Raw genomic sequence first — 27,642 nt, 5'->3', positions numbered from 1 at the left:
CATATACCCCACCACCTACTATGCCTGTCAAACGGACTGGAGGCGACCCATCCGGTGCACCCAAGCGGACACGCTTCGCTGAGCCGAAATCCGAGGCTGGGCCATCGAGGCGTGCGCGCTCGCCCGGCTCGGCGTCCAATGACGGAGTAGATGACCAGTTCCTCGAGGCTGACATCACCGAGACAAGTCGTAACGCAAAGAAGCGGGAGCGCGCAGCCCTGCGCGACCAGAGCGGCTATGGGTCCGACTCGTCCAACGACGAGGAGAGCGTGGTGCCCAGTCGGCGGCCAAAGGAGGAAGCCGACGACGACGACGACGTCGACATGTTCGGGGACGATGACGACGAAGGCAAGGGGAAGGACAAGGAGAAAGAGAAGAACAAGGAGTTCATGGATTTGCGCGACGTCGAGGGCCAGGAGGACTTGGACAATGGGGAGGGGAAGCGGTTCAAGCGAGCCGACAACGAGGACTCGGACTCGGAGGCGGAGGAGCCGGGGACCGGCTTAGATGGGTCGATGGGCGTCGAGATCACACCCTTCAACATGAAGAAGGAATTCGAGGAGGGACGCTTCACCGAGGGCGGTGAGACGTACGTCGAGAACGAAAAGGATCCGCACGAGCAACACGACCACTGGTTAGACGGGGCGGACAAGGACGCGATCAAGAAGGCGCGCCGAGCGCACCGCGAGCGCGAGAGGGTCGAGAGGGAGCGCGAGGCTCGCGAAACTGAGCTCGCTGTTGGCGAGGGCAGCGAGGAGCGCGAGCACCAGCTCATGCGCAACGCCGTACAGCTCATGGAACGTGGCGAGACAGTGCTTGAGGCACTGCAGCGCTTAGGCGGCGAGGCCGAGACCAAGCGCCGCAAGGAGGAGGTCGGGAAGAGGAAGAAGTCGTGGGCTGAGCGCCAGCGCGAGCGCAAGGCTGCAATGGCCATCGACACTGCCGACCCCGAGCACGGCTCGCCATTCGGACGACTCACTGCCATCGTGTCCAGCCTCCAGGCCATTGGGCAGTTGGACGTGTATTCGCTCTCGCGCGAGGCGGTCCAGCGCATGCTCCCTCGTGAGGAGACAGCATCGGCGGCGGCGCCAGCAAGACCACCATCAGTCAACCGCGCATTCCAGTACCGCTTCTCGCTCGCCTACCTTCGCACGCTCCCCGAGGACCAGCGGCCTGTCGAGCGCGAGGTGTTCGGTAAGCTGACACATTACTCAAAGCTGACACCAGGCCCATTCAGCCTGCTTCAGCTGCGCGGGTGGAAGGCCACGGGCTTCTTCGGGCCCAACTGCGAGAACATCGAGGTGCACGTTGTCAACCCTGTTGAGGAGCAGCCGTGGGGCACGTGGGATGCAGTCGTGGAGAAGAAGTAGTCTATGCATATACCTCTATTGGTCCTTGCGCGTTTCTGGTGGCGACGCGTCGTCGGCTGGGATCGTCATGTCCGTGTTGGGCATGTTCTCGGGGTTGGTTTGCACCGCCGTGGCCATCATGATGAACCTGATGTCAGTGCAAATGGCAGAGCCATACGTACCAGACCATTGCAGCCCACAGGATGACCGACGTGGTCAGGAGGGCCAGGACGTGCCAGTCCCAGTTAGTGATGGCCGCCAGGCCGACGAGAGTGATGACCAGGAGGAAGAAGCAGACATTCATTGCTGGTGTCAGATCGCGTGCGAGTTCAGCCCATCTGATAAGTACTGACCCATGACAACAGCCGCGTTCGCTCCGGGCTTCATGTCAGCTTGCGAGGACACCTGGCTAGCTCACCTCAAAGATAGACTTGACGAGGAGGTCGGCGAAGCCCGGCGCCTCTGTTGCCGGAGAAACCGCAAAGTCATTCTCAAGTGCGACGTTCTTCTGTACCGGCGACGAAGACGTCGATGAACCCGATGGCGAGTTCGTTGTGACCATACTGACAAGGGCGATGCATAACACGTTCGGGTTTGTAGACTCTCGTCATCGCCGGATCGTAGATGAAGAACACGCATGAGCCACGGAGATGCCCGATCTCCGTCCACGTGTCGTCAAAAGTTCAACTTTGAGTGATCGGCCATCCTCATCAACATTCTGTCACTGCCTAAACCACCTTTCAACCCACAAAAGACGCCATGCCGTCCGCGCTCGCGAGCCAGCTCGCGAACATCGCGTCGCTCGATGCGGACCGCCTGACGTCCCGCACCGGAGCGCCATCCTCCAAATCCTACCTCTTCCCCATCGCCGTCGCGGCTGAACAAGACCTCGATGCCGTTCACGCCCTCGGCCTCTCCGGCTTCGAGGAGCTCCTCCAGCTCGACCCCGGAATGGAGGCGTTTGAGGACGAGCTGTTCTCTGACACTGCTCGTCGTATCGACCGCATGATACTCAGCGCCGAAGAAAATGCCGCACTCGATGTGACGCTCGAACGCTGTCTCCGCCGTCTTGGGCGGTGGATCGGCATCATGGCCGGAGGCAAGTGCGTCGAGTGGCTGGTCCGTCGCTTCCGCGTACACGAGATGAACTCCGAAGCGCTTCTTCAGACCTTCCTTCCCTACCATGACTCGCAGAACTTTGCGCGCATGCTCGCCATCCTCTCCCTTCCCCAGAGCTCGCCTTACCACGCCCCTTTCGCCCCACTCATCAAGAAGGCCCAGCCAGTGCCCAGAGAGTACATCACCAACGCTGTGTCATCGGCACGCGACCCTAGCCTCCGCCTCCTCAGCAACCTCGTTGGGAGCGTCCAGGCTGCCCTCGAGGAAGGTGTTACCCACCGCGCCCTCCTTGCCTTCTGGAGCGCGACGCTCGTCGATCTCATCCAGCGTGCGCGTACTGGCGCTGGCGGCCGCATGCCAGAGGGCGTCGTCAAGCTCTTAGTTGAGGCATTCGCCTTCCTCCTTTCCGCCCACAAGGCCGGCCCCGAGGTCAACGCTGCCGTGTATGCCCCGCTCGTGCTCCTCACCCGCACAGTCTACCTCGCCGAGGCGCCATTCGCCGCCATCGCCGACGCTCTCCTCACACCAGCCACAGGTGCGGACTCCGGTCAGCGCCTCCTCACGACGCTCGTCGTCCTAGACCAGCGCAAATCGTTCGCCGGCTTCAGCCACGGTGCCGCGGCGCACCTCACCTCCATCCCCCAGCTCGGCGGCCTGCTCATCGCCGCGATGGAGAAGTACGGCTTCGAGACCGCAATGCAGGCTGTCGTTGGCGCGCTCGGTGACGACGTCGCCGAGGCCAAGGACGTCCTGACCACCCTCGTCGACCACACCGCCCTCCCGGTTTCCGTCGTCAACGTCCTGGCGGCTAAGCTTCTCGCCGCTCCGGCCGACCAGCACGAGACTGCGCGGGCGCTCCTCAGTGTTCTGAAGCAGCGCCACCCTCACATCATCGACAACGCCGTCCTTGAGGCTGGTACTGTCGACCCTGCGCTTGTGCAGTGGTCAAGCGCCGAGACGGCCTTCGTTGACGTCCACTCTGCCGACGTCTCTGACCGCGTTAGTGGTGTTCGCGAGATGTACGCCGTGGCCGAGGCTGCGAACCTCACTGCAGCCAATGCTGCAGAGATCCTCAAGGACGATGAGGACCTCCAGTCGGCGCAGACCGCGATCGTGGCGCGTCTACGCGATACCGAGCCTGCAGTCCTCGAGGCCGTCTACGCAAAGCCCGAGCTCCTCCTCGCCCTCCTCACGGGCCTGAGTTATGTTGACATCGTTGCGCCCACGTTCGCGGCGGTCAAGGTCGAGCGGGACGCGCTCAGCCTCCACCTCGCCTTCATTGGCGCCCACGTCACCAAGCCTGAGGACGAGCGCAAGGTGTTTGAGCAGCTTCTGCTCCCCAATCTCCTTTCCACAGAGGAGCGCCGCGTCTTCGGCCCCGAGCAGTGGCCCGCGGTTGTCAAGGCGTGCCGCTTGCTCGACCGTGTCAAGGGAGATATTCCCCTCAACGCGTCAAAGGACGTGCTCGTCAAGTTCAACCAGGACCTCATCAACAACCTCGCGGCGGCCATCGCGTCCAGCGGTGACATCGGAGCACGAGTCGACACCCTTGTCGCCACACTCACCTCGGTCTCCCGCAACGCCCGTTTCCTCGCGGCCCTTACGCTCGCCCAGCTCGTTGCTAGCGCTGGCGGGTACCAGCACGTTGTGGCTGTGCGCTCGCTCGCTGCGCTCGAGACGTTCCTCGCTGGCCAGGCCCTGCGCGATGTCGAGGACATCGAGACGCCTCTCAGCGACAACCTCATCAAGGCAGTCGTCCACAAGCCCTCGGCGGGCAAGACGCAGCAGCGCGTCTACCTTGCGCTCCTGACTTCGGCTGTCGCAGTTCCTCCCTCGCCCAACATCCTTACAACTGTGCTCGGTGACGTTGATGCCTCGTCCCCAGAGGGCCAGACCCGCATCATCGCCGAGGCGCTCTACCGCTGGGCGAACAGCTCCAACCTTTCCACGGCCGTCGCAAAGCATCTTCTCCACTCGGTATTCACCCAGCTCGGTGAGGACGCACTCGTCTTCCTTGCCTCCGTGTGGACGAACCCAGAGATCATCTCTGCACTCCGCATTGCGGCTCTCCGCCACGCTGAGGCGTTCGTCAAGGCGTACACCAGCGCTAAGTCTACCGACTTCCAGCTCGTCATCCCTGCGACCCTCATCGCACTCCAGGACGAGGCCAAGCCCGTCCGTCAGGCGGCTGCCGCTCTTGTGCGCGCCATTTCGGCGACTCCCCAGTCGTCTAACGCCGACATCTACGCGCTCGAGTCTATCTACGGCTCTCGCTCGGGCCTCACTCAGCTTCTCAAGCAGTCCGACCTCACCAAGTACCTGGAGACAATCACGCGTGCTCTTGACGAGATGGTGATTGACGCGAGCCGCCTGGCCCTTGTACAGGGTCAGCAGCTCGACCTGCAGAGCAAGAACGGCCGGAAGGACATGCTGTACCGCCGCGGCGTTGTCGACTGGCTCATGTCCCACGTCCTCGGTTGGCGTGCCGACAGCCCTCGTCGCGCACTCCTCTCCAGCCTCGACCGCGCCGTCAACATCTCGTGCCTTCAGGGGGCATTACCTCTTCTCCAGCCGCTCCTCGACTCGAGCAACGACGAGGACAAGTGGCTCGCTAGCCTCCCGGCCTCCCACCGCGCAGAGTACCTCGAGCTCGTATTCAACTCGTTCAACGCTCGCAATGCCGCCGCTGTCACCAGCGAGGAGGGCGAGCCGTGGAAGTTCCTCCTCGCTCTCGAGGACGAGTGCGCTGGTACTGGCCTCGAGATCCGCGCTCTGTCCTTGCAGCGCATGGCGGACGGGCTCTTTGCGGCCCTCCGCCCAACCCAGAAGGTCCAGTACATTGTCAAGCTCATCCAGTCCTTGCATGCGCTTCCCATCAACGACAAGTTTGCGTCGAAGGAGACTCTCGCCCAGCTGCCCCTCAGCACTGTCGAGGCCAGCAGCACAATCCAGGCGCTCCTGGAGCCCCTCGAGGCCTCGCACCCTCGCAGCAAGAAAGTCAAGCACGACGATGCTGCCGACACGACCGAACAGGCGATCGCCGACCTCACCGTATTCATCACCTCGCGCGACTGGAAGGACCTGCCCGGCGACGCCAACCTCGTCGCCGTGCTCATGGGTGTTCTCTCCGCAGTGCTTTCCAAGCGCCAGTCGATCAAGGAGGGTGTCGACTACCTCGAGCAGGAGGTGCTCGGTGCGACGCTCGCCCAGCTCGAGAAGATCCAGGATGCTGGTGAGATTATGCGCGCGCGCGTTGGCATCGAAGCGATCGTCAAGGTTATCCGCGCGTCGTCAAACCCTCGCACCGCGCAGCGTGCCCTCCTCGTCGCGTCCGAGCTTGCGCGTCTCATCCCCGACTCTGTCCTCCACAACGTCATGCCCATCTTCACGTTCATGGGCAGCTCGGAGCTGCAGCGCGACGACGCGTACTCGTTCGGCGTGGTCGAGAAGACGGTCGAGCGTATTGTGCCTGTCATGACTGCGTCGCTCAAGGACAAGGCGGCCACCAAGCACGAGCTGTACACGCAGAGTCTCGCCTTCCTGTCGATCTTCACAGACATGGCCGGCCGCCTGCCCAAGCACCGCACCCTGCCGTTCTTCGTGCACCTGGTCAAGAGCCTCGGTGCCGACGACTTCCTCGCGCCAGTGTGCATGCTCCTCGCCACGCGTGGAAAGGCCGACGCCATCGAGCTGCCTCTTTCGCTGGCGGCTTCGTTCCCTGCCGCGGTCCGCACCGAGGCTCTCCTCGATATCATCAACGAAGCCACCAGCGCCACCGAGAACGAGGAGGAAGAGGGGCCCACATTCCTCCCTGTCGGAGAGCAGACGGCCTCGACCCTTCTCCTCCTGGCCGGCGGCTTTGCCCGTGGCCTTTTGGGCAAGGTGTGCCCGCAGGCATCGCTCGAGAAGATCGTGCGCAATCTCATTGCTCTTGCGCCCGAGCTCGACGACGACGAGGCCTCAGAGCACCTCGAGGTGGCACTTGGCAGCGTCATGCGCCTCCTCTCGGTCGACTCGTTCCTCGAGATCACGGCCCAGATCCTCGCAACCGACACCGAGGCTGACATCAACCGCTCGCTCGACCTCTTCAGCCAGCGCCTCGCCCTCATCAAGCCCGAGCTCCGCCAGCGCTCCAAGTCGATGGCGACAATCATCTCCAAGTCCGCGGGGCTCCTCGACGGTCCCAGCGGACAGCACGCCCTGCGCGCGCTCGAGCGCGTCGTCGCCACCGCTATTCCTTCGGAGGACTCGGCGCTCGCGGCAATCGTCAACCCCGTTGTCAAGGCTGCCCGCGCTGCCGACGCCGATTGTGCAGCTGGCATCCTCACTCTCCTCTCGGCCCTCATCCGTCGCCTCGGCTCGCGCACCATCCCCTTTGTCCAGGCGATCCTCGACGCGTGCCTCTCGCTCATCGGCTCAACCGAGCCCCTCACCGCCGCTGCGGCGTTCGGTGCTCTCGCCGCCCTCGTCGAGACCGTCCCGACCTTTATCTCGTCCAAGCAGCTTGTCTCGCTTCTGGGCGCTGCTGCCGCCTACCGCGGCGCGGACGAGGCCGCTTCGGCGACGCTCATCGCGGCGGCTGCCAAGCGCGTCCCGACCAAGACTCTCATCCCCGTCGTCATGGACCTGTGGAAGGCGATCAAGGGCGGCGATGCGGCACCGACCGAGGCTTTCTTCGCACTCCTTCGCCATGCCCTCCGCAACGCCGACCGCAAGGTGCTGCCCGGCCTCACCAAGCAGCTCTTCGCCTTCTTCCTCGACGTGTTCGACCTGCGCCACCGCGCCGCCGCCAAGCTCGAGCTCGCCACTGTCGACCGCGTTGAGACGAGCGCCATCAACAGCTTCCTCGAGCTTGTCACCAAGCTCTCGGACGCGGCGTTCAAGCCTCTCTTCGTGCGCCTGTATGACTGGGCTGTCGTCGACCTCTCAGCCGGCGTGGCGGACGCGCATGTCATCGCCCGCCGCATCATCCTCTTGCACGTCATGGACGGCCTGCTGGACCGCTTCCGTCACCTCCTTACCCCGTACATGGCCACGTTGCTGCCGCTCGTCGACGAGCTCCTCGCGGCGTACAAGACCGGAGAGGTTGCCGACTACGGTCTCTGGGCGCTCCTCCTCTCGGTCCTCGCCAAGAGCATGGATGTCGACGATGGCGCGTACTGGACCGACGCCGGACTGCTCAAGCTCCTCCCGGCTGTCGTTGCCCAGCTCGCGCTTACCGACGACGAGCTCGCGGTCGCTGCGGCTGGCGCAGACTCGCCGCCTGCCAAGACTCTTGCGGCTCTGGCGGCTGCTACGACCTCGGAGACGACGCTCAAGAAGGTCAACGGCACTGTCTGCCTTGCCACCCGCGCCGACGAGCCCAAGGCCCGCATGGCCACCCTCCGCGCTCTCGACGCTATGTGGGAGCGCCACTCTGACGAGCTTATCCAGTTCGTGCCAGAGACCGTTGCCGAGTTCCTCGTCGAGCTCCTCGAGGACGAGAACCTCGAGGTTGAGGGCCTCGCCCGCAAGGTGCTCGCCCGTATTGAGGGCGTCACTGGCTCGCTCAAGGAATACCTCGAGTAAAAAGTCGGGCTCGACCATCGAGCTCGCGCGGGCGTCACTGTCCGTTAGGAAACAACTGTACTATCATCAACTACACTACAACCATGCATGTAACAGCGTACAACAATGAGAGGTGGAAAGTGAAACAAGCTTGCTATGTCTACCAGCCACCGCCCCCGACACCGAGGCGGCGGTACTCTACAAGTTCAGCCTTGGTGCTTGCGTCAAACTCATCCGTGTTGCGAGGCAGGCGGAGGCGATACCAGTCGCCCGAGTGGGTGACGACGACGAGCTGGCGCTCACGATGAGTGCGGCGCAGGACGACTGTCGAGTGAGAGTCTGTGCTGGCCTTGCGCCAGCTTATGGGTGGGACGGGAGAAGCACGACTCTGGGCCATTGGTGTTGAGGCGTTCGAGCGGCGGCCGCTACCGGTTGGCGAGCGCCGCTCTCGTGCGAGGGCGGAGCTGACTGTGGCAGCGGTGGGTGTGGCAGAGCGTCCGCCGCGCGGCGTCGCCGTGCGCGTACTAGTCCCTTCCGAGCCGAAAGAGCTTCGCTCTTCGCGCGAGCCCATGGTTAACGCGGAGCGCTTCGGTCTAAACGACGTCGGGGCGCCACTGATAGTTGTGAGAGGTGGCTCGTCCTCGTCGTCCTCGACGTCGACTTCAATCCAGACCACGATGTAGTGTTCGGCCCATTCGCGCTCCTCGGGTTCCTTGTCGCCATCCTCGTTCAGCTTCATGCTTGGCAGACCCGCGGCGTCGACTGCGCTCCCGATCGTGCTGGCGAATGCGTGCGGATTCTTGCGCGGAAGGTAGTACTGTGCTATACTGGGTGCGGACGAGAAATAGTTGGGTAGGCTCTTGGACAGAGAGAGCGCCTTGCCAACCATGAGGCCCAGCATTGGTTGCGCCTTGGGTTTGATGGGCGCGTCGCCGCCGGCCCACACGTGCACAGTGCCCTTGTCGCTCCAGCCCACGACGCGCCCGCCCTTGCGGCGGAGCGCGTCGCGACGGCGGTCACCGTCAAGCGGACGCAGGTCGATGGCGTCCTCGAACTGCAGTCCCCAGATCTCGGCGCGGTCGACGCCGCGTCGCAGCTCACTGTCCTGCGCTCCTCTAGCTGTATCCCACACGCGCACAAGCGTGCCCCGTTCGCTGGCCGTCAAGAGATGTGCTCCTGACGCCGAGCACGCGAGCGCGGAGAGTGGGTGTGCGTGCGCGAGTAAGAACGGTGAGCGGAATGCGGCCGGAGGCGCACTGGCCCCTCCACAGGGAGGCAGGTTTATCAGGTGCACATGCCCAGCTTGGCGACCCGGAAGAGCGAGGAGTGTTGCGCCTGGAGCGGTGGCGAGCGCGATAAGGCCAGCCTCATTGTCGGCCGTCTCCCACTCGCCGAGCTTGGTGAGCTTGAACCCGCTCTCCAGGGAGTACTCATAAGCGATCGCACGCCTGAGCAATACGACGACGACGGTGCGGTGTCGCACAGCGATGCCGCGCACACGCTCGCTGCCGTCAGCTTTCGAAGAGTCACTTGCTCACCTGAACTCGAGGTCCGCGACCGCTGCCCCGCGCACGTCATGGTACAGCACAACCTTGTTTGGCGGGAAGAGCGGGTCTGACCCGCCACCCTGGAGGGCCAGCAGCGGCGAGCCGGGTAGTGGTACGGCGCGCGCCAACATGCCCGGAAGTGCTGGAGTCAGAATAAACTATGGACGCGCTCACATTTACGCCGCAGCAGGCCGAGGGGGAAGGTGCGCCAGACTTCATAGCCAGTCTCGGTGGCGACAGCGAAGACCTTACCGTCGTGCCCGAAGGCGATACCAAGGATGGGTGCAGGACGCAGTGTCGAGACGGAATAGCGCCCGAGCTGCATGATGGGCTATCACGCCGCGGAGTGTGGGCCCAGGTGGCAAGAGATGGGGGACGGTTGGATTGTGTGTGGACGAGGTGTAGGCTGGTGGCAACGCGTTATGGTAGTCACGGAGCAAGCCGAGTTGCTAACCAGTGTTACCACGGCCAGTTCCGAGACGTTGTGGGTATGCGCTGCGTGTACTAGGCGCGCTGGAGCACAGCGATAGCGAGGTGTGTGTGGTACGATCAAGAGATGAGATGGGCTGCAGGCTTGCGAGCATGTGTTGACCGATGCCGGAACCAGTTGCAAACAGATGGTGACAAGTGGAGGCGGGGGAGGGGGGGGGGGGGAGGTCGATCGATCGATTTGCCACCCATTCAATAATCTATTGAGCGCACTAAATCTGCGGGGACGTTGCTATTTCCCGTTGCAAACGTCTTGATCCTTCACTGCGCACATTCAGACCTCGATGGTTCAACATCTGAACACTCTGGCGGCGCGTCGCGTGCGACCCGAGACATACTGATCCGTAAACAAAAAGGAGCAAAAAAGCAATGTACTATCGCGAGGTAGTCTCGATCTACCGACCTCAAGGTATCAATGAGAAACTCTCATATGAGCCTTGCGCTCTTCCACTAAGCTATCGCGATTGTATTGCTGATAATCATGTGCATTGCGTGATATTTATGGTGAATCGCCATTTCTATTTCTATTTAGACGGGGCTCAAGTTTTGACCATATCTGCATACGTCAGTCGGGCACAATGTAGATGTAGCGGAGACGTGGGAGCTCGCCTCTTCGTTCGCTGCGCTCTAAGTGAGTGTCGGAGTTACATACAGTATCCACATCCTCTTCTCCTTCTCGCGATAAACTGGCACGCTTACCTAGGGCTTGGTACCGGACGGCGACCCAGTCCCAAGCAGACGCTTGTCACTGGAAGAAGAGTGGCAAGAAACCATCCCCTTACGTCGCTCAGCGCCGTCCCCGTGGCCTCGGACAGCCCATCAAAAAGGGCACAAATCCACTCCACCAAACATTCGTTCTGCAGTCTTTTTCAATGTCTCCGCGCACCAGCAACTTCAGGAGGAATCTATACTCCAGTCCTATACCTTTAAGAGACGCAAAGCACTAAATCCAAAACTCACGTCTCCGGATCACTTTCCCTCCCGCCCTCACTCCCTCTACCTCCTCACGGTACGCCCGCCAGATCGCCAAGTCCCTCCTGCAAATATCCGTGCTTGTCTGATTCTGACGTTTTTAGGAGAACCTGGCAAGTTGGTAGCCCCGTGTTCACCTTATGCCTCCTCCTGTTTCGCACTTGTCATTTCGGGATTCGAGCTGAAGAGACGTCTACCTTCACCAAACCTTCGAAAAGGAATACCAGCCGCAGTTATCCATCTCGCGAGACTAATGTCAACAGGTTGCGGGGTGATTGGTACACCGGATGTTCCCCGCAGCTCAAAGGAATTGTCGTAGTCGAGCATACGTGGAGTGGATCCGACGAGTGTTGAATCACGTGTTACTCCTTGTCACGGCTGAGTTAAACCCTTGGTGTCTTGGTAGAAGATGAAGAGCCATACCATCCAGGTGGAATCCGAGGAGACGGCCATGGACAACCATTCTAGAGTCCACCAGGCGTGATCATGATTCCCACCGACTGCGTATCCCATCGCTTCATCAGTCTGTCGTCACACCACAGCTGAAGTGTGAGCCAACACGCCTCTCACATACTTCACTTATCTCCAGCTTTATCTAACAAGCGTTCTGCCCGAGTTACTGGGTTCATACATTTTCTCGTACTCAAGGTTATACGAAGTGCCACGCTGCCGTGTCCCCATCGACCACAAACAGCAATCCCATAGCTCTTGCCGGATGACGACTCCGCCGCCGGTATTCCCAGACGGCATATACTCAGTACAGATGTTCAGGAAGAAACCCCGCTATCCCAGAGGAATCGGGAGTTCAGGCGCAGCGCCAGACCTCCCCAAAACAGTGGTGAACCCGGTGGCTGACCTCCACCTGCGAAGCTCCCGATCTTCCCCGCACTTTGCCGCGTCTCGTCAAAGCACATAAAAATGCAAAAGTATAGGCAGAGGAATTGAATCCTCATTTGACTAGAGTGGGATTCGAACCCACGTCCGAAGACTGCGGATTTCCGAAGAAACCTGAACACAGCGCCTTAGACCACTCGGCCATCTAGCCTTGATGTTTGGAAGGCTTCGGGCGAGAGCCATGTTCCGGCACAGGAAGGATAGTTCCAGAATATGATATTTGGAGTGTGGTGTGTGTTGAGCACAAGGTGTGTGTAGGAGAAGCAAGCATGGAGCGGTATGAGGAGTTGAAGCAGAAGTGGCTGCCTGAGTTGGTGCTCTTCTGTTCCATCAACGAGCCATCTCCGCTCGTGAAGCTCCTCTTCTACCGTTCCCACCAGAAGCGAAAGTACAGGTCGTTTTGGCGTCCTGCGACCTCAGCTGTCTGTACACTTTGGTCTGTGAGGCAGGGGGAGGAGGGAATAGTACTGATCAACCAATACCACCGAGGTTGGGCTCAGAAACCCCCTCCAGATTGGGGCAACTTGCCACCCAACGCTGCGCGTTCGAGCCAGTCTAGGCCCCAGCCCCAGGCCTTATCTCAATGAACTGGGAAAGTGGCGCCCATGTTGCCGACCTCAACCTCGCTCCACCAGGAACACTCAGTGATTGCCGTCGATTCATGCCGACCGTTTCTACGCAGCAAATCAAGGCTCGCCTAATTGCTATCCTCGATGTCAGCTGACCCCAGCGGACTGCAGAGAGCTGAGAATGAAGGGAGCTCGTACCTTCATTCCCCATCGTCCCTGGTACGATTGCGTCACAATGTCTGCAAACAGCTACGAAGCCAGGCAACCACATGGCCCCCCCAAGTAGTCAGCCGCGGCTAACTGGGCAGCGGAGTGCGATAACAATAACAGAATGTCAACGTGCGTTGGTGACTAGCCCTAGCAACCCGCGGAATTTGCCAGTCTCCAGCTAAATGTGTGTCGAGTTGGACACAAGTGTTTGTCCTGTGACAGGTTTTCCTTTCAATGTACCGTACATAGACCTGGCCGCGAGGTTCGTCTGTATCCACTGCCGAGGTAACGGTCTCACCACCACCGCGTTAGGCCTCACTGTACGACGCACACCGGCGGTTGCTGACACGCAGACGGACGCATGGCGGTGCCAGCCCCGACTAGTGAATCGCGAGCTGGCTTAGTCGAGCCGGACACAATCCGGACGAGCTCGTATATGCACCCACGCTCATCCGTGGCGGGTTCACCCGCGCCTTCGAGGCTCAAGGCCTGTCTCGCCATCCAGCCATCTCTCCCCCTCCCTCATCCACGGCCCCTTCCAACGCTCCCTGCGTCTCATCGCGCAGGCGCCACTCTTACCAGACGTAGTGGATATGTGGTCGGCTCCCTGGGTGGAGACGGGGAGGACTGGGGGAGCGTCGACACGGTGTGCCGCACCATTGCTGAGGACCAGGTGTGCAAGCTCCTCTTGCGGGAGCCCGAGACGGCGGGCGTGTGCGTAGGCTCCACGTTGCTCACATTACGGAGCCACGGTGAGCTGAAGGTGTTCCAGGGGTTTGAGCAATGGGTGTGTACGTACGAGCATGGGTACAAAGAGAGTGATGTCGCGATTCACCCGCGTCACTGGGAGGGTACGAGGAGATATCATTATACCGCGCTTGTCGAGATGCGTGTTGTGTAGTCGTTGAACCTAATCGGAAGCACGTGAAACCACCCTCACTCGCTCACGGAGGATATGTACAGAGAAAATGCATTCAGCATCCAGTTCTACATTGTACCACGACATACACGCGATCTACATGGCAGCCACAAGATCACCGCCACATCTAAGTGTACACCCGGAGCCACCCGGTCACGCCGGCGCGGCACACGAGGCAATGTGCCTCAGCCTTATCAGCCGGTGCAAGGGCGACGCGTCCGTCTCCGTCGCGCGACCGCGCGAGACCCCCATTCTCGCCAAATAGGACGTCGCGTCCACGCAGCTCGCCGCCCCGGAACCCCTCGGCTGGCGGCACGTACCCGCCGATACTCAGCCGCCGCGAGCGCGGTGATCCCTTGACTGCCCGTGTGAGTGCGACGTTGAACGGGATGCGGCCGAGAGTGCGTTCCTCGTCCCCGCGCTCACGGGCTGCCTGCTCGTCCTCGACTCGCTGGATGGCGCGGCTCTCGGTTGCACCCTTGTGCATGAACAGGGGTGCGCAGAGGTAGCAGAGGTTCAGGTGACAGCCTAATGTCAGATCGGCAGGGGTAAGACTTACATGGAAGAAGCACGGCTGAAGGGGTCCGTGCGAAGCATAGGAGACACAGAGGCCCCGAGCTGTCAGGAGCACAGTCGAGTGGGCGGCACGGAAGGGAGGGGGACGGCCTGCTGCTGAGCGACGAGGCCGGCGATACGGAGGAGTCGCTGACGGCCTGCATGGGTATCGCCTGGGCCTGTGCTTCTCCCCGTCGCGTGCGCCGAATCGAATCGAGCTCTTGCCCGAGGTCTGAGAGGTTCAGGCTCATGGTGGGAGGTTTGGTCTTGTGCAGTCCCGGTGTGCGCGCGCGGCTGTATGGTGGCGGCCGTCGCGCGGATCGGCTAGAGCTGTAATTGAGAATCAACACAAGAGCAGAGGTAAGTGACAGAGTGAGGCTGCGACATGCCCAATGGCAGGGATGAGTGGGCCACAGTGGTCACATGGAGGGCGTTCCATACGAGCAGGTCGGTTCACCGGTTACTCCAGGCGCGGGACCCCGGAGGAGGTGACATACCCGAGAGTCTCGTTACGCGTAAATGCATCCGCATTATTGGAACAAACAGCAAAAGAGTTGTTAGGTCACGACGGGGGTCGAACCCGCGATCTCCTGATGACGAACTTGTTACGTAATCGTAGTCAGACGCGATGCCATTTCGCCACGCGACCCTAACTAGAAGTTATTGATATTTGAGCCACCGTCCCCTCTTATATATACCCGACCCCATACTTTCATTGCAAGGGGGTGTCTCTCGAGCCTGATGGATCCCGCTGAGAGCAGTTTTGCGCAATGTTTCTCGAGCCTCCTGTCCTTTCGGCAGGCTAAGGCATTTGGACATTCCGTGTATGTGTTCAGACGCCCCGCCACTCTCATGACGACCGGCGAGATTGCTCCTTTGCTTCGCCTCCTATGCCCTTCAATACCAGTGTGCTGCAGGCCATGTGAAGAACGGAGCGCGATTCTTTGATCCGACAAAGAATCCACGACCATTTGGGTCAGCGTCCGCGCTAGCATATAGGCTCGCCTGCCACTGCCTGCGTTCTCCACATCTAACATGGTCACGATCAGACGAGCACGCGTCGGGCTGCTGGGTGAGTGGTATTGGAGCGACGCTGACTGGCAGGTGCGCCCAAGCGGCGCCTGGTGACGTCGACGACAACGGAGCTGGCGGGAGCGGGGCCGGGTCGGAAGCCTGCAACGCTCGCAGATGCAGCGACCTCGACAACGTCGCGCTCTCTCTTTAACTCTAACGCTCCCACCATCAGCATCAAGAACCCCCCGTCTATCATCAACGCCCTCGCCGCCGTAAACCTCCCAGGCCCCACTCTCAACATCTTGGCCGACACCGCGACCGCGTCCCAGCCGCACCGCACCGAGGGTTTTCCATGGGGCCACTCCACCACGCGCCCCGGGGTCATCGCTGGCGCGACGGTCGGCAGCGTCCTAGGCGCAGCGATCATCGCCCTCGTCTACCTGTGTTACGCGCGGCGCATGGCATGGTGCTTTGTCCATAAAGGTCCGAGGGCCCACACTCCCTTGGAGCGGTTCGAGGCCGCAGAGCTGGGTCGGCCCGCTAGCGTTATTCCGCATTTCCACCCTTCTGCTGACGCCCTCCACGAGTTGAGCCCGATCGAGGCGAACGGCGAAATGAGTGGCTACCCGCACACGTATCTCAACGTGCCACCACATCTGCACGAGAGCCCCACTCCGCCTGGCACGCCGGAGACGCCCGCGACGTACATCACCTGCCGGTCGGACCCGTGGGCCATTCCCTGGGGCGAGCCCGCCCGAGCTTCAACACCTCCACCGCTCCGGCCGGAAGTGGACGAAAACGGTACCGTCCTGTCTGTCGGACACGACGGCGCAGACAGCGTAACCAGACCCCCCAGATACTCTCCAACCCTTGTCGTCCCCCAGCCACAGTACTACACCACCACGCAGCGCCTTGGGTCGCGCTCTCTGTCCCTAAGTGACAAGGCAACAGAGATGGGCCTCGAGAGCCCTGACCAACTCCAGTTAGCACACAAATGACTCTCTGTTCCCAGCACTCCGCTGGAGCGCTCAGTAGGCGAGCGCGGCCGGGTTCGGACCCCGCCATGATACGTTGACATAAGTAGTTCAGTTCGGACTTGGTTGCCGTTCTTGACGCGATATCCATTGTAGAAGTGTATGCTACGCCTTGCCCTTGGCAGCCAACGTACCAAAACGCGGACTCCAGCCGCGCAATGTTCGTGGCACACGTGCCCGCCAATCTCTACGCCTCGTGACGTTGATGTCGACCCGAGACACCTCGCCTGACCTGCGCTCGACGCCTAGAAGAGGAAGACCTGGTCGTCCAGCTTCGAGACGGCACGGGGCGCCGGGTACCCGATCTCCTTGAGGTGGCCCTTCATCGCCGTCATCATTGGGGGAGGGCCACAGAGGAGGACCTTGGAGCCCGATGCAACGCCGCCGTGATGCATGTGGTTCTTGATGATCTCCTTGGTGATGAATCCCTGGCCACCCTGCCAGATGTCAGGGACCTTGTTGAGAACGTGGTAGACCTTGAGACGACCGTTCGAAGTGGCGATGAGGTTGTTGAGCTCGTCACGGAGGACTGATGTCAGCAGGTGCGTCATCAAGATGTGGGCAAGAGGGGTGGACGCGGTGCGAGGATATCCGCAAAGCGCGGGCGCGGGGCAATGCGGGTTATCGAGAAGTTAAAGCCCGGAGCAGTCGGCCCCGGTTTACCCGCCCGCCGATCGGCCGATCTGCAATGTAACCGGTGGATCGGACCGAGATCCAAACGAAACCACAGTGCACAGATACTCACGAATGTCGTTCTCCTCAACGTTGGCGTACACGAGAGCCATCTCAGTCTTGTCGTTGGGGTCGGCAAGGGAGGACTTGATAATCTGGAACATGGGAGTGAGACCGGTGCCGCCAGCGATCATGAGGAGGTGGGGCGAGAGGTCCTTTGAGTAGTTGAACTTGCCCTTGGGGCCGCGAACCTGCACAGAGTCGCCAACCTGGAGGCCGGCGAGGTACTTGGAGATGTTGCCCTGGGGGTAGGTCTGCAGGTTTAGCCGGGGTTCAAGTGGGAATGTACCGAGGTGTGCCTTTCGTCTCGGCAACAAGCTCGGTGTTTGAAGCCCGTTCACACAGGTCGCCAATTGGTACTCACCTTGACCACGAGCTCAAAGTAGCCCTTGTCGTTGTCGAGGGTGGTGGGCGTGTAGCTGCGCATGACATTCTTGCCGTCGATGTTGGCCTGGATGGAGATGTGCTGGCCGATCGGGAGGCCGAGGCTGTCGGTCTCCTTGGGAAGGCCGAAGCGGTACCTGTGTGTGAGCAGTTGTTCGGGGCACTTTGACATGTGGGAGCACAGTTTGTACGCTGCAGAAGCTTGGAAGCTTCAGAGGCATGAAAGAGTGCTCGAGCAGCGACTCACCGAGCAGTGTTGTGAGTCAACTGCGTCTTCTTGACGAGCTTGAACTGGCGGAAATCAGTCGGGTGGAGAACCGGCTCGTCCGCCTTCTTGCCACCTGGAGTCAATAATACGTCCATGAAGAGTACGGAGCCAGTAGACCGAGGTTGGTGAGTTGCAGCTGGACGTACCGAGGAAGAGGATGGCTAGGAGGATGACGACAAGGGCAGCGCCGATCTCCTTGGCGTAAGGCTGAAGCTTTGTGATGATCTCCTCCATTGTGGGTGACGGTGACGGTGACGGTGAGTGGCAAGGTTGGGCGTCAAGAAAAGGATGAACAGAAATTAAAGTAAGGAGAGGTAAAGATAACGATGATTGACTGGGATTCGAAAGTGGGCCTGACACGTCCACACTCGGCACTCCTTTACCCCTTATACACCTTTTAGGGGCTGACAGAGTCCTGACTGGCTGCCAAGCAGAGTACAATGGTCAGCCGGTTCTGTGGGGTGACAAGGGTTGACCGTGGGAGACTAGATGGGGTTGTGGGGTCTCCAACCGGAGCCGTTGTCAGCCACGTGCGAAGATCTCCGTTCAAGGTGGTGTCGAATAAGCTATTAGCGAGCAGGCACAAAGGTATGCAGGGACAAGGGGAAGTAATGTCAGGTAAAAGTACTGCGAGGCTGGTCCCCAGTCCTGACCTTCCGCATGACTTGCAACTTTAGCCCACCGTAAGATGATCATACACTTGACATCTCACTCAACTGCTTGTCACTTGTTACTGTCCGCTGCCCATTTGCTGTGACGCCCCGGTGAGGCTCCATCACCAGTGGTCGGCGCCAAGCCCCTCAGCCCACCATGTCGACAGCCGACCTAGGGACTGCGCACGCTGGTCCCTCGACATTGTCCCTTCGACTCCCTTCCCCAGCCCCATCAGACCGGAAGAGCGTCTCGACGGAAACGAACACGGGCGCCATCTACTCCGCTGATGAAACGAACGACTCGGCGGGCAACAGCTACGACACGGACAACTACGACGCAGAAAACTACGACGTTGAGCGGGTTACACCCAACTTGGAGGACCGTGCGCCATGGGCTAACTCCATTGGTCGGGTGAAGCGCAGTCTCCTCTCCCGCCCACGTATCTGGCGCGCAGTCAACGCCATGAACTGGATCCTTGGGCCTACTGAGTATCGCGAACCCCCACCGCCCACTGCGCTAGCGTTAACATGCGCTTGTACGGGGGGGAGGAAACGTGTCGTGGCCCCGCTCGACCCGATTGCAGTGCGGGCGTCGAAACGCGGCAAGCTGAGACACTTCTATCTCCTCTATCTTGTGGTCTGGGCAGCGGGCTTTATTCTCCTCATCCGCGCAGCTTATTACCAGCCTGGCAGTCCAGAGGTTGTGTCATGTACGTCTGGGCTGTGGGATGACTGGCCGCCCGATACGTGTGGGCTCGACATGACTGAGTGCGCGGCGATGCTCGAGGAGGGCACGTACCGCTGTCCGGGGGGATGTCAGCGTGTGAAGCTGGGTAACCCGCGTTGGGTGGGCGGCGAGGAGGTGAACAAGAAGCCTCTGGTCATTGGAGGTAACGGAGTGTACCGGTACGTTACTTTCTCATGATGGCGTGGTGACCAGCTGATTCAAGTGCCGACTCGTGGGTATGCGCGGCCGGACTACACGCCGGCATCATCAGCCATACCTATGGCGGATGTCTGCGGGTCATGCCCATGTCGTTCCCAAAAGGAAGTTCGAACTTTACGAGCTCTCGCGCGAACGGCCTCACGTCCGAATCGTTCGCGCCCCACTTCCCCGGCGCGTATACTCTCGAGCCAACCGGGTCATGGAGCAGCTGCTTGGACTACCACTGGCCGATTACGGCGTACAATGTCGTCGCGCTGTTCGCTTTCACGACTTTCTTCGCGCCGCGCCCAGCCGTGCTCCTAACCACAATCCTTGTGATGGGGTACGCCCACGTTGTGCTGGTAAGCAACCCGCCAAACCGCCCGCCCCTCTGGAGCAGAGTGTTTGAGGGCGTTCCCACAGCCCTCCTTGCCGGCTTCTGGGCGTGGCACGTGTGCTTCCGTCGCACTCTGAATGGGTTTTACGCTGCCCAATTACCGGTCGAAGTCGCGCTGTGGCAGGGCGCAGGTCTCTGGATCGGCTTGGAAAGCAGCACACTGTTCTCGCGCATCCCCATCTCGCGCCTCGGGTATGGGAGTCTGGGCGTGGACGGCACAATCGCCCTCATCGTCGTTGTGGTCCTCGTGACGGCTGTCGTGCTCGTCCAAGCCCTGTCGTTTCGCCGACTAGGGTTGGTGCGGTACTACCTCGCCAGATATCTATTCCTCGTCCCGATTCTTATCGTCCTCGCCAATCTCGGCCACGATTACTACCTCCGCCTGCACCACTACCTCCTATCCCTGGCTGGCTTGCCCGTCATGTCTCTCCCTAATAGAATTAGCCTGTTCGGCAGCGCCTTCTGCCTCGGTTTCTTCCTCGACGGCTCGGGGCGGTGGGGATGGGCCAGCATTGTCGAGGGCGGGTGGAGCCTCCTTGGTGACGCCGCGTCTGGGGCCGACATGCCCGAAGTCTCCAGTGTTGTTGGACCCAACGGATACATTTCGTGGCCGGCTATCAACGCCACGCTCGTTGCGCAGGGCATCCTCAGCGTCGGAATCCTCTTCGACGACGTCCTTAAAAGTTCCAACTTTACAGGCACCAACTTCTCCATCGCGGATGGCACAACGGACCGCTCGGTAGACCATTATTTCCGTATGGCGTACATCGCCAACGGAACGAGCCTCGACTACACTGACCCGTTGACTTGGTATGCGTCAAACGAGTCGTGGTCGACGGTCAAACCTAGCGACTAATCTCACAAGCGTCTAGATATACAGATCGCCCATGTTGTAACATCAGACTAGACACTTTTAGGCGGACTTTGGATGTACATCGGGTTGCAGCCCTAGGGGCACTTACGCCACACGTCGCCTGTAACGCATTTATGACAAATCTACTGCTAGACCATGCATATGAACTCTACACTCTGTCGTTCTAGTCCTCAAACTCCCACTCAAACGCGGCGGGCATCTCGCCGTCCCAGTCCATGTCCCCCTGAGCCGCGGCCGCCGCCGTAGGGACAGCAGCAGCCGCAGCAGTCGCCGTCGATGCGGCTGTTGGTGTCGGTTCGGGAGTGGCCTCCCACAGAGCCTTATCGAGCTCGATGTACTCACCTCCCTCTGCACTCTCACCCTCACGCGTGTCGTCCAGCAGAAGAATCTTTCCGCTCCAGTGCACGCGCGAGCGGCCGTCCGCCGCACGGCCGGCGTCCCACGCTGCCCCGTCACCTACAGAGCGCAGTGGAACGTAACGGCCCTTCTTGGGCTGGATGGGGCTGGGCTTCGACGGAGTCGCGGCCTCGCCGCTCGATGCGCCGTTGGCAGCACTTGATGATGATGCGATAGGGTCGTACGGGCCGGTGATGTAAGGGAGCTGGGTGGGAACCACACGCGTCATGTTGTTGACGATCGACTGTGGTGGCTCGGCAGTCTTCCGCTTCTCCTCTTTCGGCTTGGCGTCCTTCTCAGGTGCCGCGACGTCGTCCTTGTCGTCGGTGTCCATCGCGTCGCCACGCTCAGCCTTTTTCGACTTCGCACGTGCCTTCTCCTTGGCAGTCGTTGAAAGAATAGCAGTCTGAGCCTTCTTCTTCTCCTCCTTAGTCACGGGTTTGGCAGTGGTCGGGTACGCGAACATGCTCGGCTTGGCCCACGAGACAAAGTCGACCTTCGGGATGCGAAGCTGCGCGTCCACACCGATGATGGTCGTTGGGCTGAAGGTGAGACCCAGGAAGTGGGCCAAGGGGTACCAGTACCAGAACTGGCAGAAGAGAACCATGCCGACGATGGCCTTCATGTCAGGTGTGCCAGCTGGGGTGGCAAGGGAGATGGTCATGTTGCGGCCACCGGCGTCGATGATGCCCTGGGCAAGGGAGGCACCGAACCGCGCCAGAGGGTCCTCGCGCTTGTCGGTGACAACCTTGTTGAAGAGCTCGCGAATCTCGCGGACCTTGGGCGACTGCGCCTCGGTCTGCTGAATGAGAACCATAGCAAGCGCCATGTAGGCACCCTGGCGCACAAAGTCGACGGGGTCCTTGGTCATGGGCTCGAGGAGCTCGATCGCAGAGTTCAGGCCGGTGCCCGCGCATGAGATGCCGAGGGCGAGGGTGGCGCCGTGGCGAACATGGGGGTTGTAGCTCTCGGAGAGGAGCTGGACAACGCGGGGGACCTGGGTGTAGTTGCGGAAGAGGACAAAGCCAAGGGCGATAACGGCAGCACGGCGGACGTCGTCGTTGACGTCGGAAACAGCAAAGTGAAGCAGCTGCTTGATGACCTTGTTGTCGCCAGTGCCGACGTAGGCGAGCGCGTAGACGAACATGCCACCGTAGCGGAGGATAGCGTCCTGTCAGAGTTAGAATGACCTCGTATAAACAAACTCACGTTGCTGTTCGTGAACTTCTTGATCACGTCGGACGCGGCATGGCGCTTGCCGTACATGACGAGGGCGGTACCGATAGCAATACCGCGGACGATCTTCTCATGCTGCGTCTCGCTGGCGTATGAGATCATCTCGTCAAGCACGCGCTCGTTGGGCTGGCCGAGCATGACGAGACCCATAGCGTAACCGGCAGCCTCCGACGAGGTCGCGTTGTCCTGGAAGAGCATGTTCTTGAGGTCGTCGTAGATGTCTGGTGTCAGTTACCGCTTAGGAAATTGAACTTACTCTCATCACCCGTGGCGAGAGCAGCAACACCAAGACCAAGGGCTGCGCCGTGCTGGACAATGGGGTCGTTCACCTCCGAGAGTCCCTTGCGGAGCTCCTCCTCGGCCCCCTCCTTTCGCCCCGTGTAGATCAGGCCAAGGGCGAAGAGCGCACCGCCCTCGGAGAACTTGGACGGCGCATCCCCTCCCGGAAGGTACGGCTTGACGACGCGCCTGCCGTTGACGTACGAGCCGCGGTGGATGAGACCAAGGGCAGCAGTGGTCGAGAACTTGGCCCAGTTGGACGCGCGACCGAGCCAGTCGAGGTTCTCGCGGAGGAAGCGATCGGAGGTGGTGCCGCAGTTGGCAAAGGCGTTGGTAAAGGTGATGGCTGAGTGGTAGATCGAGTAGCGGTCCTCGAGTGACTCCTTGGTCACCTTTAGGATGCTCATGTCGGTCTGGTTGTTCTTCTTGAGGAAGTTGAGGTAGAGCTGGGCGACCTGGGACCCGTTGAGAATCTCGTCAAGCGCGTTCCGCTCCTCGTCGGTTCCCGAGTGCCCATCTGGTCCCCAGTACCGCTCGGCGAGGTGGCCACGCAGGCGCTCGAGGAAGTTCTGGGGCGCCATTTCGGACACGTCGAACGCAATCTGGTAGGCCTCCAGTCTTCCCTTTCGTCCGCCTTTCTCCAGCAACGTGACCATGTCGTCGCCGCATGCGACAGCGTCGTCCAGTAGCACCCAGATCTGCGTTATCGAGTAGTAGTCGGGTGGGGTGGAGAGCTTGAACAGCTTGAGTAAGACGGCGAGGAGCTCGCGGCGGAATGAGTCGGGCCACGCGTCGCTGCCACCTGCTCCCCCGACGGTCTCGGCTAGAATGTAGCGGAGAAGGTTCTCGTCGTGTGTACCGGACGACGAGCGCGAGTTCTGGTAGATGGCCTCGATGAGGTTGAGGCGGCGGAGTGACAGCGCGAGGCCGATAGCCTGCTATCAGCTACGTCTGTATTTAAACGGGCGGACTCACGAGCTTGGCACCATCGCTGGACCCTTGACGGATGACACCGTCAACAATCTCGTTCAGGCGCGTGTCGCTCTGGTTGTTCGAATCCGTCTCGGAGATGGCGCGGTCGATGCAGCCAGCAATGATCGTCTCCTTGAACTCTCCATATGGCTCCTTCTCAAACGCAGCGGCGGCGCGGAGAGCAAACTCAACAGCCTCGTCGCGCTCGCCGAGGTAGAAGTAGACCTTGGAGCAGAGGAGCGCCGCGAGCGGCCTGCTCTCGGGTGGAAGCTCGGAGAACTGGGGGTCCGCGAGCGACTCGATGTAGGGGAGCTCTTCACTGATCTCTGCCCAGAACTGCGGGACGATGGTGAGGAGGTACTCGAGGGCGTAGATGCGGACGTCACGGTCCTCGTCCTTGAGCAGGGCGAGCGAGCCGGCTGGCGGATAAGCATGACTCAAACGCAGGAGTACTCACCAGCGCTGGTAGTGACTGTTGCCACGGTCATTGTGTCGTGGCTCCAGCTACTGTTTGTGGACGGGGTTTGGAAAGTGTAGAAAGTGGGATGGTAAGTGATTGTTGGGTGTGTTGCTGACCGTCACCACCTGCCACCCGTCGCCCTGCCAGAATGACGATGATACTCGCGCATGCGCGTCGAGGTGAGCCCTCACCTCACCCAGGAATCAAGTCCACGTGGTTGAAACACCGCGCAATGTGGCGGTGGAGGTTGGCCGATGATTGCCACCCAAGATAGGTCGTGCCTGAGCTTGGAATCTTGACCAGGTTGAGCGTTGATCAACACGAGACATATCACATCTTTGTCCAAAGATCCAAAGAGCAAGCAATGGGTACGTATCGTAGGCCACTGTAGGCCATGGTTCAAACACCAGCTGACAGCTGGTCTCCTAACCATCATCCGGAAAAACAAGGCCAAGGCGCGCGAAATGCGCGTCCTCTTCCTGTAAGTCACTCTGCTGTACCTCTGCAGAGGCTGACGCGACCTTCCCTCCTCACCAACTCATGGGCTCACTACCTTCCTTTAAACCCCAGCGGCCTAGACAATGCTGGCAAGACTACGATCCTGAAGCGCATGTCCGGTGGCGACATCAGCTCCATCTCCCCAACCCTGGGCTTCAACATCCAGACCCTCATGCGCGGCGAGTACACGCTTAACATCTGTGAGTACAGCTTCGACTCTCGCAGGCCTAGCTGACATCAGGGGACGTAGGAGGCCAGCGTACGCTGCGACCATACTGGCGCAACTACTTTGAGAGCACGGACGCGGTGGTGTGGGTGGTCGACAGCTCGGACGCACTCCGCATGGGTGACGGCGCAGAGGAGCTGCGGGCCCTACTGTCTGAAGAGGTATGTGCCTGGCTTGGAGGTGCATTGCCATTCACCACGCTGGAGCAAGTTAGCTAACACCAGCGCCTCGCCGGAGCAACGCTTCTCGTCTTTGCCAACAAGCAGGACCTTGCGGGCTCCCTGAGCGTCGACCAGATCCGTGAGGTGAGCTGTTGTCGTTATCGTGAGCTGACATCAGGCGCTGGGACTGGAGCAGATCGATTCGCACAAGTGGCGCATTGTGCCGTGCAGTGCGATCTCGGGCGACGGCCTCGATAAGGGTATGGACTGGGTCGTCGGTGAGATCGCGGGTCGATTGTACTGGAGCGGACGGCAGGCAGCAACAGTCGCAACGGAAGAGGTCGTACGCTCACCCACCGTTTCCGCCTGAATCACCTGGGATTTCGGCCCAAATTTATAATGGCCATGTATGTACGACACCCGACTTGTTGCACTTGCTACTGCTTGCATTCACTAAAGCTGCGCCGAGAGGGTGAGGTACGGCTCCTCCCAGTCCTTGATGGGGCTGATGGTGATCTGTTCGCGCTTTTCAAGCTCCTTGAAGCTCTTCTCGGCGCGCATCTCGTCGTCGAAGCGCCGGATGTGATGGAACTTGCGGCTCAGCGCGTAGATAAACCCGTCCCAGCTCATGGTGGCGCAGAAGATGTAGTCGACAATAGTGGGCCGGCTACCGGCGAGGTACTTGCGCTCCATAAGGAGGTGGTCGAGGACGCCGTACATCATCTTCAGGCGGTCGAGGGTGAGCAACCGAATACCGTGAGCGTACTGTGGGGCGCCATCCTTGTCGGCATACATCCAGTCGCGGAGGGCGGGGAGGATGCTGTTGACGACAAAGATGAACGCCTCGTCGAACGCAGCGCGCTCGGCCAGGGGCGCATCAAGTGCTGGCTTGAGGCGGGCCTGCGGGTGCTCCTCGGCAAGGACGAGGGCACAAGCACCCGTCTCGGTGACCGTCACACTGGCACCGGTGGAGGGGTGCGCGACGAGGGTTGGCACTCGCCGCTTCCGGTTGATCTGACCGTACTCCTCGGTCTTCTGATCACCCTGGGGAAGGTTGATTTCGGAGAAGTCGAACTTGATGCCCTGCGTCTGCTCGAGGTGGATGAGGAGCCAGTGGATACCGGTCGATGCCGTGTTGGGGCATCCGTAGAGAGTGTAACTGGGTGCCATGGTGAGATTTAGGTGAGTGTGGTTGAGGTGATATGGGAGAAGGTCGGGTATCAAGTGGACTTGACTGGCTGATGGTTTGGAGACGAGAGGGCACAAACGACAGCAGGGCCGGAGAGCCGACTTCCCCGTGGGGTGGTGAATCACCGGTCCGATACAGGGCATTCCATTTCCCATTTAGATATACGGAGGCGACGCAAGCAAACAATATCCCATTTCTCTTTATATCCCATTGTGTAAACATATCCCATTCTCTTGTGTAAACATATCCCATCTCATCATATCCCATTCCCTTCTCTTTTTCTCGACAGACTAACGACGATAACTTATAATCCCTTGTCATCTTTAATCCCTTCTCCCAGCGTTCTTTTCTCTTCCCGTCACTCATCGGCCCCACCTTGCCACCCGCCCACCATGTCCCACACTCCCATCCCCGAAGCCACCGAGGGCCGCGAGCACCGCGTCCTAGTCCTCGGAACGGGCGGTACGATCGCATCTGAACGCACCGCCGAGGGCTTCAAGCCTCTAAACGAGAAGAAGGCTCGCGATGCCTTCTACCGCCGCATCGCACGTCACCCGCAGCTCAGCGATGCGGACGCCTGCGGCGACTTTGACAACATCCCGGCGACCCTGGTCGGGCGAAACACACGCTACCCTCCCCTGCGTACGCCGGCGCTCGACGAGCTCGGCAACACGGTCGTGTACGAGATCCTCGACCTAGAGAACCACATGGACAGCAGCGAGATGACGCCCAAGGACTGGAACATTATCGCCTCGGTTCTGCACGAGAACTGGGACGCGTACGAGGGCTTTGTGGTTCTGAGCGGCACGGACACGCTCGCCTATACGGCCAGCGTGCTCACCTTCCTCTTCGTAGGCGCGGGCAAGCCGATCACCGTGACGGGCGCCCAGATTCCGCTTCGTGAGGCGCGCAGCGACGGATGGTACAACCTCCTCGAGAGTCTGATTGTCGCGGGATGCCTGCCGTACGCGGGAGTCGGCGTATGCTTCAACCACGAGGTGTTGCAGGGATGCAGGGCCAACAAGTCGTCGCCTAACCTCCTGCACGCGTTCGAGACGCCCTCTGTGCCGTCCTGGATCCGGCTGAATGTCCGAATCAGTGAGTTGACCCAAGACCTAGCTGACATCAGCGGCGCTCCCCAACCTCGCGAGGCGCAGCGCCAATAACCCGCCCCCGCTGATCACGCTGCAGGAGGCACCGAGCGTCCTCTCGTGCGCCATCTACCCCGGCATCACCGGGAGCATCCTCGCGGCCCAGATCCACAGCATGCCCACGTGCAAGGCCGTCATCATCTCGGCGTTCGGCAGCGGTAACCTCCCTGTCAAGGAGGAGAGCGGCGTGTTGCAGGCCCTCGAGGCGGCTGTCAAGCGCGAGATCCTCGTCGTTGTCGTGTCCAGCTGTAAGTCTTAAAGAGGCATGCTGTTGTCGCGCTATAGTGCACAAATGGAAGCTCACACCAGGCCACATTCCAAACATTTACCCCCTGTACGCCCTCGGCGTGCGGTTGCTCAGCATCGGCGTGCTCCCGGGCTTTGACATGACACACGAGGCGGCGTTCGCCAAGCTGTCGTGGCTTGTGTCGCGCCCAGACCTGAGCTTCGAGGAGCGACAGCATGTGTTCCAGACCCCTATCGCGGGAGAGATTACTGGATAGAGCTCGTTTCTATTGAGGGCGGGCGTCAATGACTTAATGGATAGACACTGTAGCGCTTCCTGGATTGGCCGGGCTGGAGCGCTCTCGCTCACAGCATAATGCATGTCGTACATGGTATCG

The 27,642-nt window shown here is 60.5% G+C and overlaps 12 protein-coding genes across 12 annotated transcripts; 6 read left to right on the top strand and 6 right to left on the bottom strand.

Annotated features, from left to right (window-relative positions):
• Positions 1-20: 20 nt before the first annotated feature.
• On the top strand, positions 21-1,370 carry CcaverHIS019_0305240 (uncharacterized protein; the record flags this gene model as incomplete). Its single annotated transcript, XM_060598980.1, has 2 exons — positions 21-1,194; positions 1,228-1,370. The coding sequence occupies 2 exons, from the start codon at positions 21-23 to the stop codon at positions 1,368-1,370; spliced, it is 1,317 nt and encodes a 438-aa protein (XP_060455719.1).
• A 15-nt stretch (positions 1,371-1,385) lies between these two features.
• CcaverHIS019_0305230 (uncharacterized protein) lies at positions 1,386-1,911 on the bottom strand (the record flags this gene model as incomplete). The annotated part of the gene is made up of 4 exons (XM_060598979.1): positions 1,386-1,497; positions 1,532-1,655; positions 1,703-1,730; positions 1,768-1,911. 4 exons carry the CDS (start codon positions 1,909-1,911, stop codon positions 1,386-1,388), a joined length of 408 nt encoding a protein of 135 aa, XP_060455718.1.
• Positions 1,912-2,108: 197 nt separating this feature from the next.
• On the top strand, positions 2,109-8,036 carry UTP10 (uncharacterized protein; the record flags this gene model as incomplete). The annotated part of the gene is made up of 1 exon (XM_060598977.1): positions 2,109-8,036. One exon carries the CDS (start codon positions 2,109-2,111, stop codon positions 8,034-8,036), a length of 5,928 nt encoding a protein of 1,975 aa, XP_060455717.1.
• Positions 8,037-8,175: 139 nt separating this feature from the next.
• Positions 8,176-9,887, bottom strand: HSV2 (uncharacterized protein; the record flags this gene model as incomplete). The annotated part of the gene is made up of 3 exons (XM_060598976.1): positions 8,176-9,520; positions 9,554-9,704; positions 9,737-9,887. The coding sequence occupies 3 exons, from the start codon at positions 9,885-9,887 to the stop codon at positions 8,176-8,178; spliced, it is 1,647 nt and encodes a 548-aa protein (XP_060455716.1).
• A 3,855-nt stretch (positions 9,888-13,742) lies between these two features.
• Positions 13,743-14,421, bottom strand: CcaverHIS019_0305200 (uncharacterized protein; the record flags this gene model as incomplete). The annotated part of the gene is made up of 2 exons (XM_060598975.1): positions 13,743-14,143; positions 14,175-14,421. The coding sequence occupies 2 exons, from the start codon at positions 14,419-14,421 to the stop codon at positions 13,743-13,745; spliced, it is 648 nt and encodes a 215-aa protein (XP_060455715.1).
• A 784-nt stretch (positions 14,422-15,205) lies between these two features.
• CcaverHIS019_0305190 (uncharacterized protein) lies at positions 15,206-16,182 on the top strand (the record flags this gene model as incomplete). Its single annotated transcript, XM_060598974.1, has 2 exons — positions 15,206-15,242; positions 15,275-16,182. The coding sequence occupies 2 exons, from the start codon at positions 15,206-15,208 to the stop codon at positions 16,180-16,182; spliced, it is 945 nt and encodes a 314-aa protein (XP_060455714.1).
• A 281-nt stretch (positions 16,183-16,463) lies between these two features.
• CBR1 (uncharacterized protein) lies at positions 16,464-17,836 on the bottom strand (the record flags this gene model as incomplete). The annotated part of the gene is made up of 5 exons (XM_060598973.1): positions 16,464-16,747; positions 16,964-17,204; positions 17,315-17,471; positions 17,582-17,675; positions 17,749-17,836. The coding sequence occupies 5 exons, from the start codon at positions 17,834-17,836 to the stop codon at positions 16,464-16,466; spliced, it is 864 nt and encodes a 287-aa protein (XP_060455713.1).
• A 576-nt stretch (positions 17,837-18,412) lies between these two features.
• CcaverHIS019_0305170 (uncharacterized protein) lies at positions 18,413-20,433 on the top strand (the record flags this gene model as incomplete). Its single annotated transcript, XM_060598972.1, has 2 exons — positions 18,413-19,161; positions 19,206-20,433. The coding sequence occupies 2 exons, from the start codon at positions 18,413-18,415 to the stop codon at positions 20,431-20,433; spliced, it is 1,977 nt and encodes a 658-aa protein (XP_060455712.1).
• A 181-nt stretch (positions 20,434-20,614) lies between these two features.
• RPN2 (uncharacterized protein) lies at positions 20,615-23,822 on the bottom strand (the record flags this gene model as incomplete). Its single annotated transcript, XM_060598971.1, has 5 exons — positions 20,615-22,018; positions 22,057-22,304; positions 22,340-23,297; positions 23,338-23,753; positions 23,792-23,822. The coding sequence occupies 5 exons, from the start codon at positions 23,820-23,822 to the stop codon at positions 20,615-20,617; spliced, it is 3,057 nt and encodes a 1,018-aa protein (XP_060455711.1).
• A 336-nt stretch (positions 23,823-24,158) lies between these two features.
• CcaverHIS019_0305150 (uncharacterized protein) lies at positions 24,159-25,049 on the top strand (the record flags this gene model as incomplete). The annotated part of the gene is made up of 6 exons (XM_060598970.1): positions 24,159-24,162; positions 24,212-24,275; positions 24,365-24,492; positions 24,534-24,679; positions 24,743-24,823; positions 24,858-25,049. 6 exons carry the CDS (start codon positions 24,159-24,161, stop codon positions 25,047-25,049), a joined length of 615 nt encoding a protein of 204 aa, XP_060455710.1.
• Positions 25,050-25,132: 83 nt separating this feature from the next.
• CcaverHIS019_0305140 (uncharacterized protein) lies at positions 25,133-25,849 on the bottom strand (the record flags this gene model as incomplete). Its single annotated transcript, XM_060598969.1, has 1 exon — positions 25,133-25,849. One exon carries the CDS (start codon positions 25,847-25,849, stop codon positions 25,133-25,135), a length of 717 nt encoding a protein of 238 aa, XP_060455709.1.
• Positions 25,850-26,260: 411 nt separating this feature from the next.
• CcaverHIS019_0305130 (uncharacterized protein) lies at positions 26,261-27,522 on the top strand (the record flags this gene model as incomplete). Its single annotated transcript, XM_060598968.1, has 3 exons — positions 26,261-26,966; positions 26,998-27,267; positions 27,329-27,522. 3 exons carry the CDS (start codon positions 26,261-26,263, stop codon positions 27,520-27,522), a joined length of 1,170 nt encoding a protein of 389 aa, XP_060455708.1.
• Positions 27,523-27,642: the final 120 nt, after the last annotated feature.

This window comes from Cutaneotrichosporon cavernicola, assembly GCF_030864355.1.
Source record: "Cutaneotrichosporon cavernicola HIS019 DNA, chromosome: 3".
Taxonomy (NCBI): domain Eukaryota; kingdom Fungi; phylum Basidiomycota; class Tremellomycetes; order Trichosporonales; family Trichosporonaceae; genus Cutaneotrichosporon; species Cutaneotrichosporon cavernicola.
This window is presented reverse-complemented; position numbering and strand designations above follow the sequence as displayed.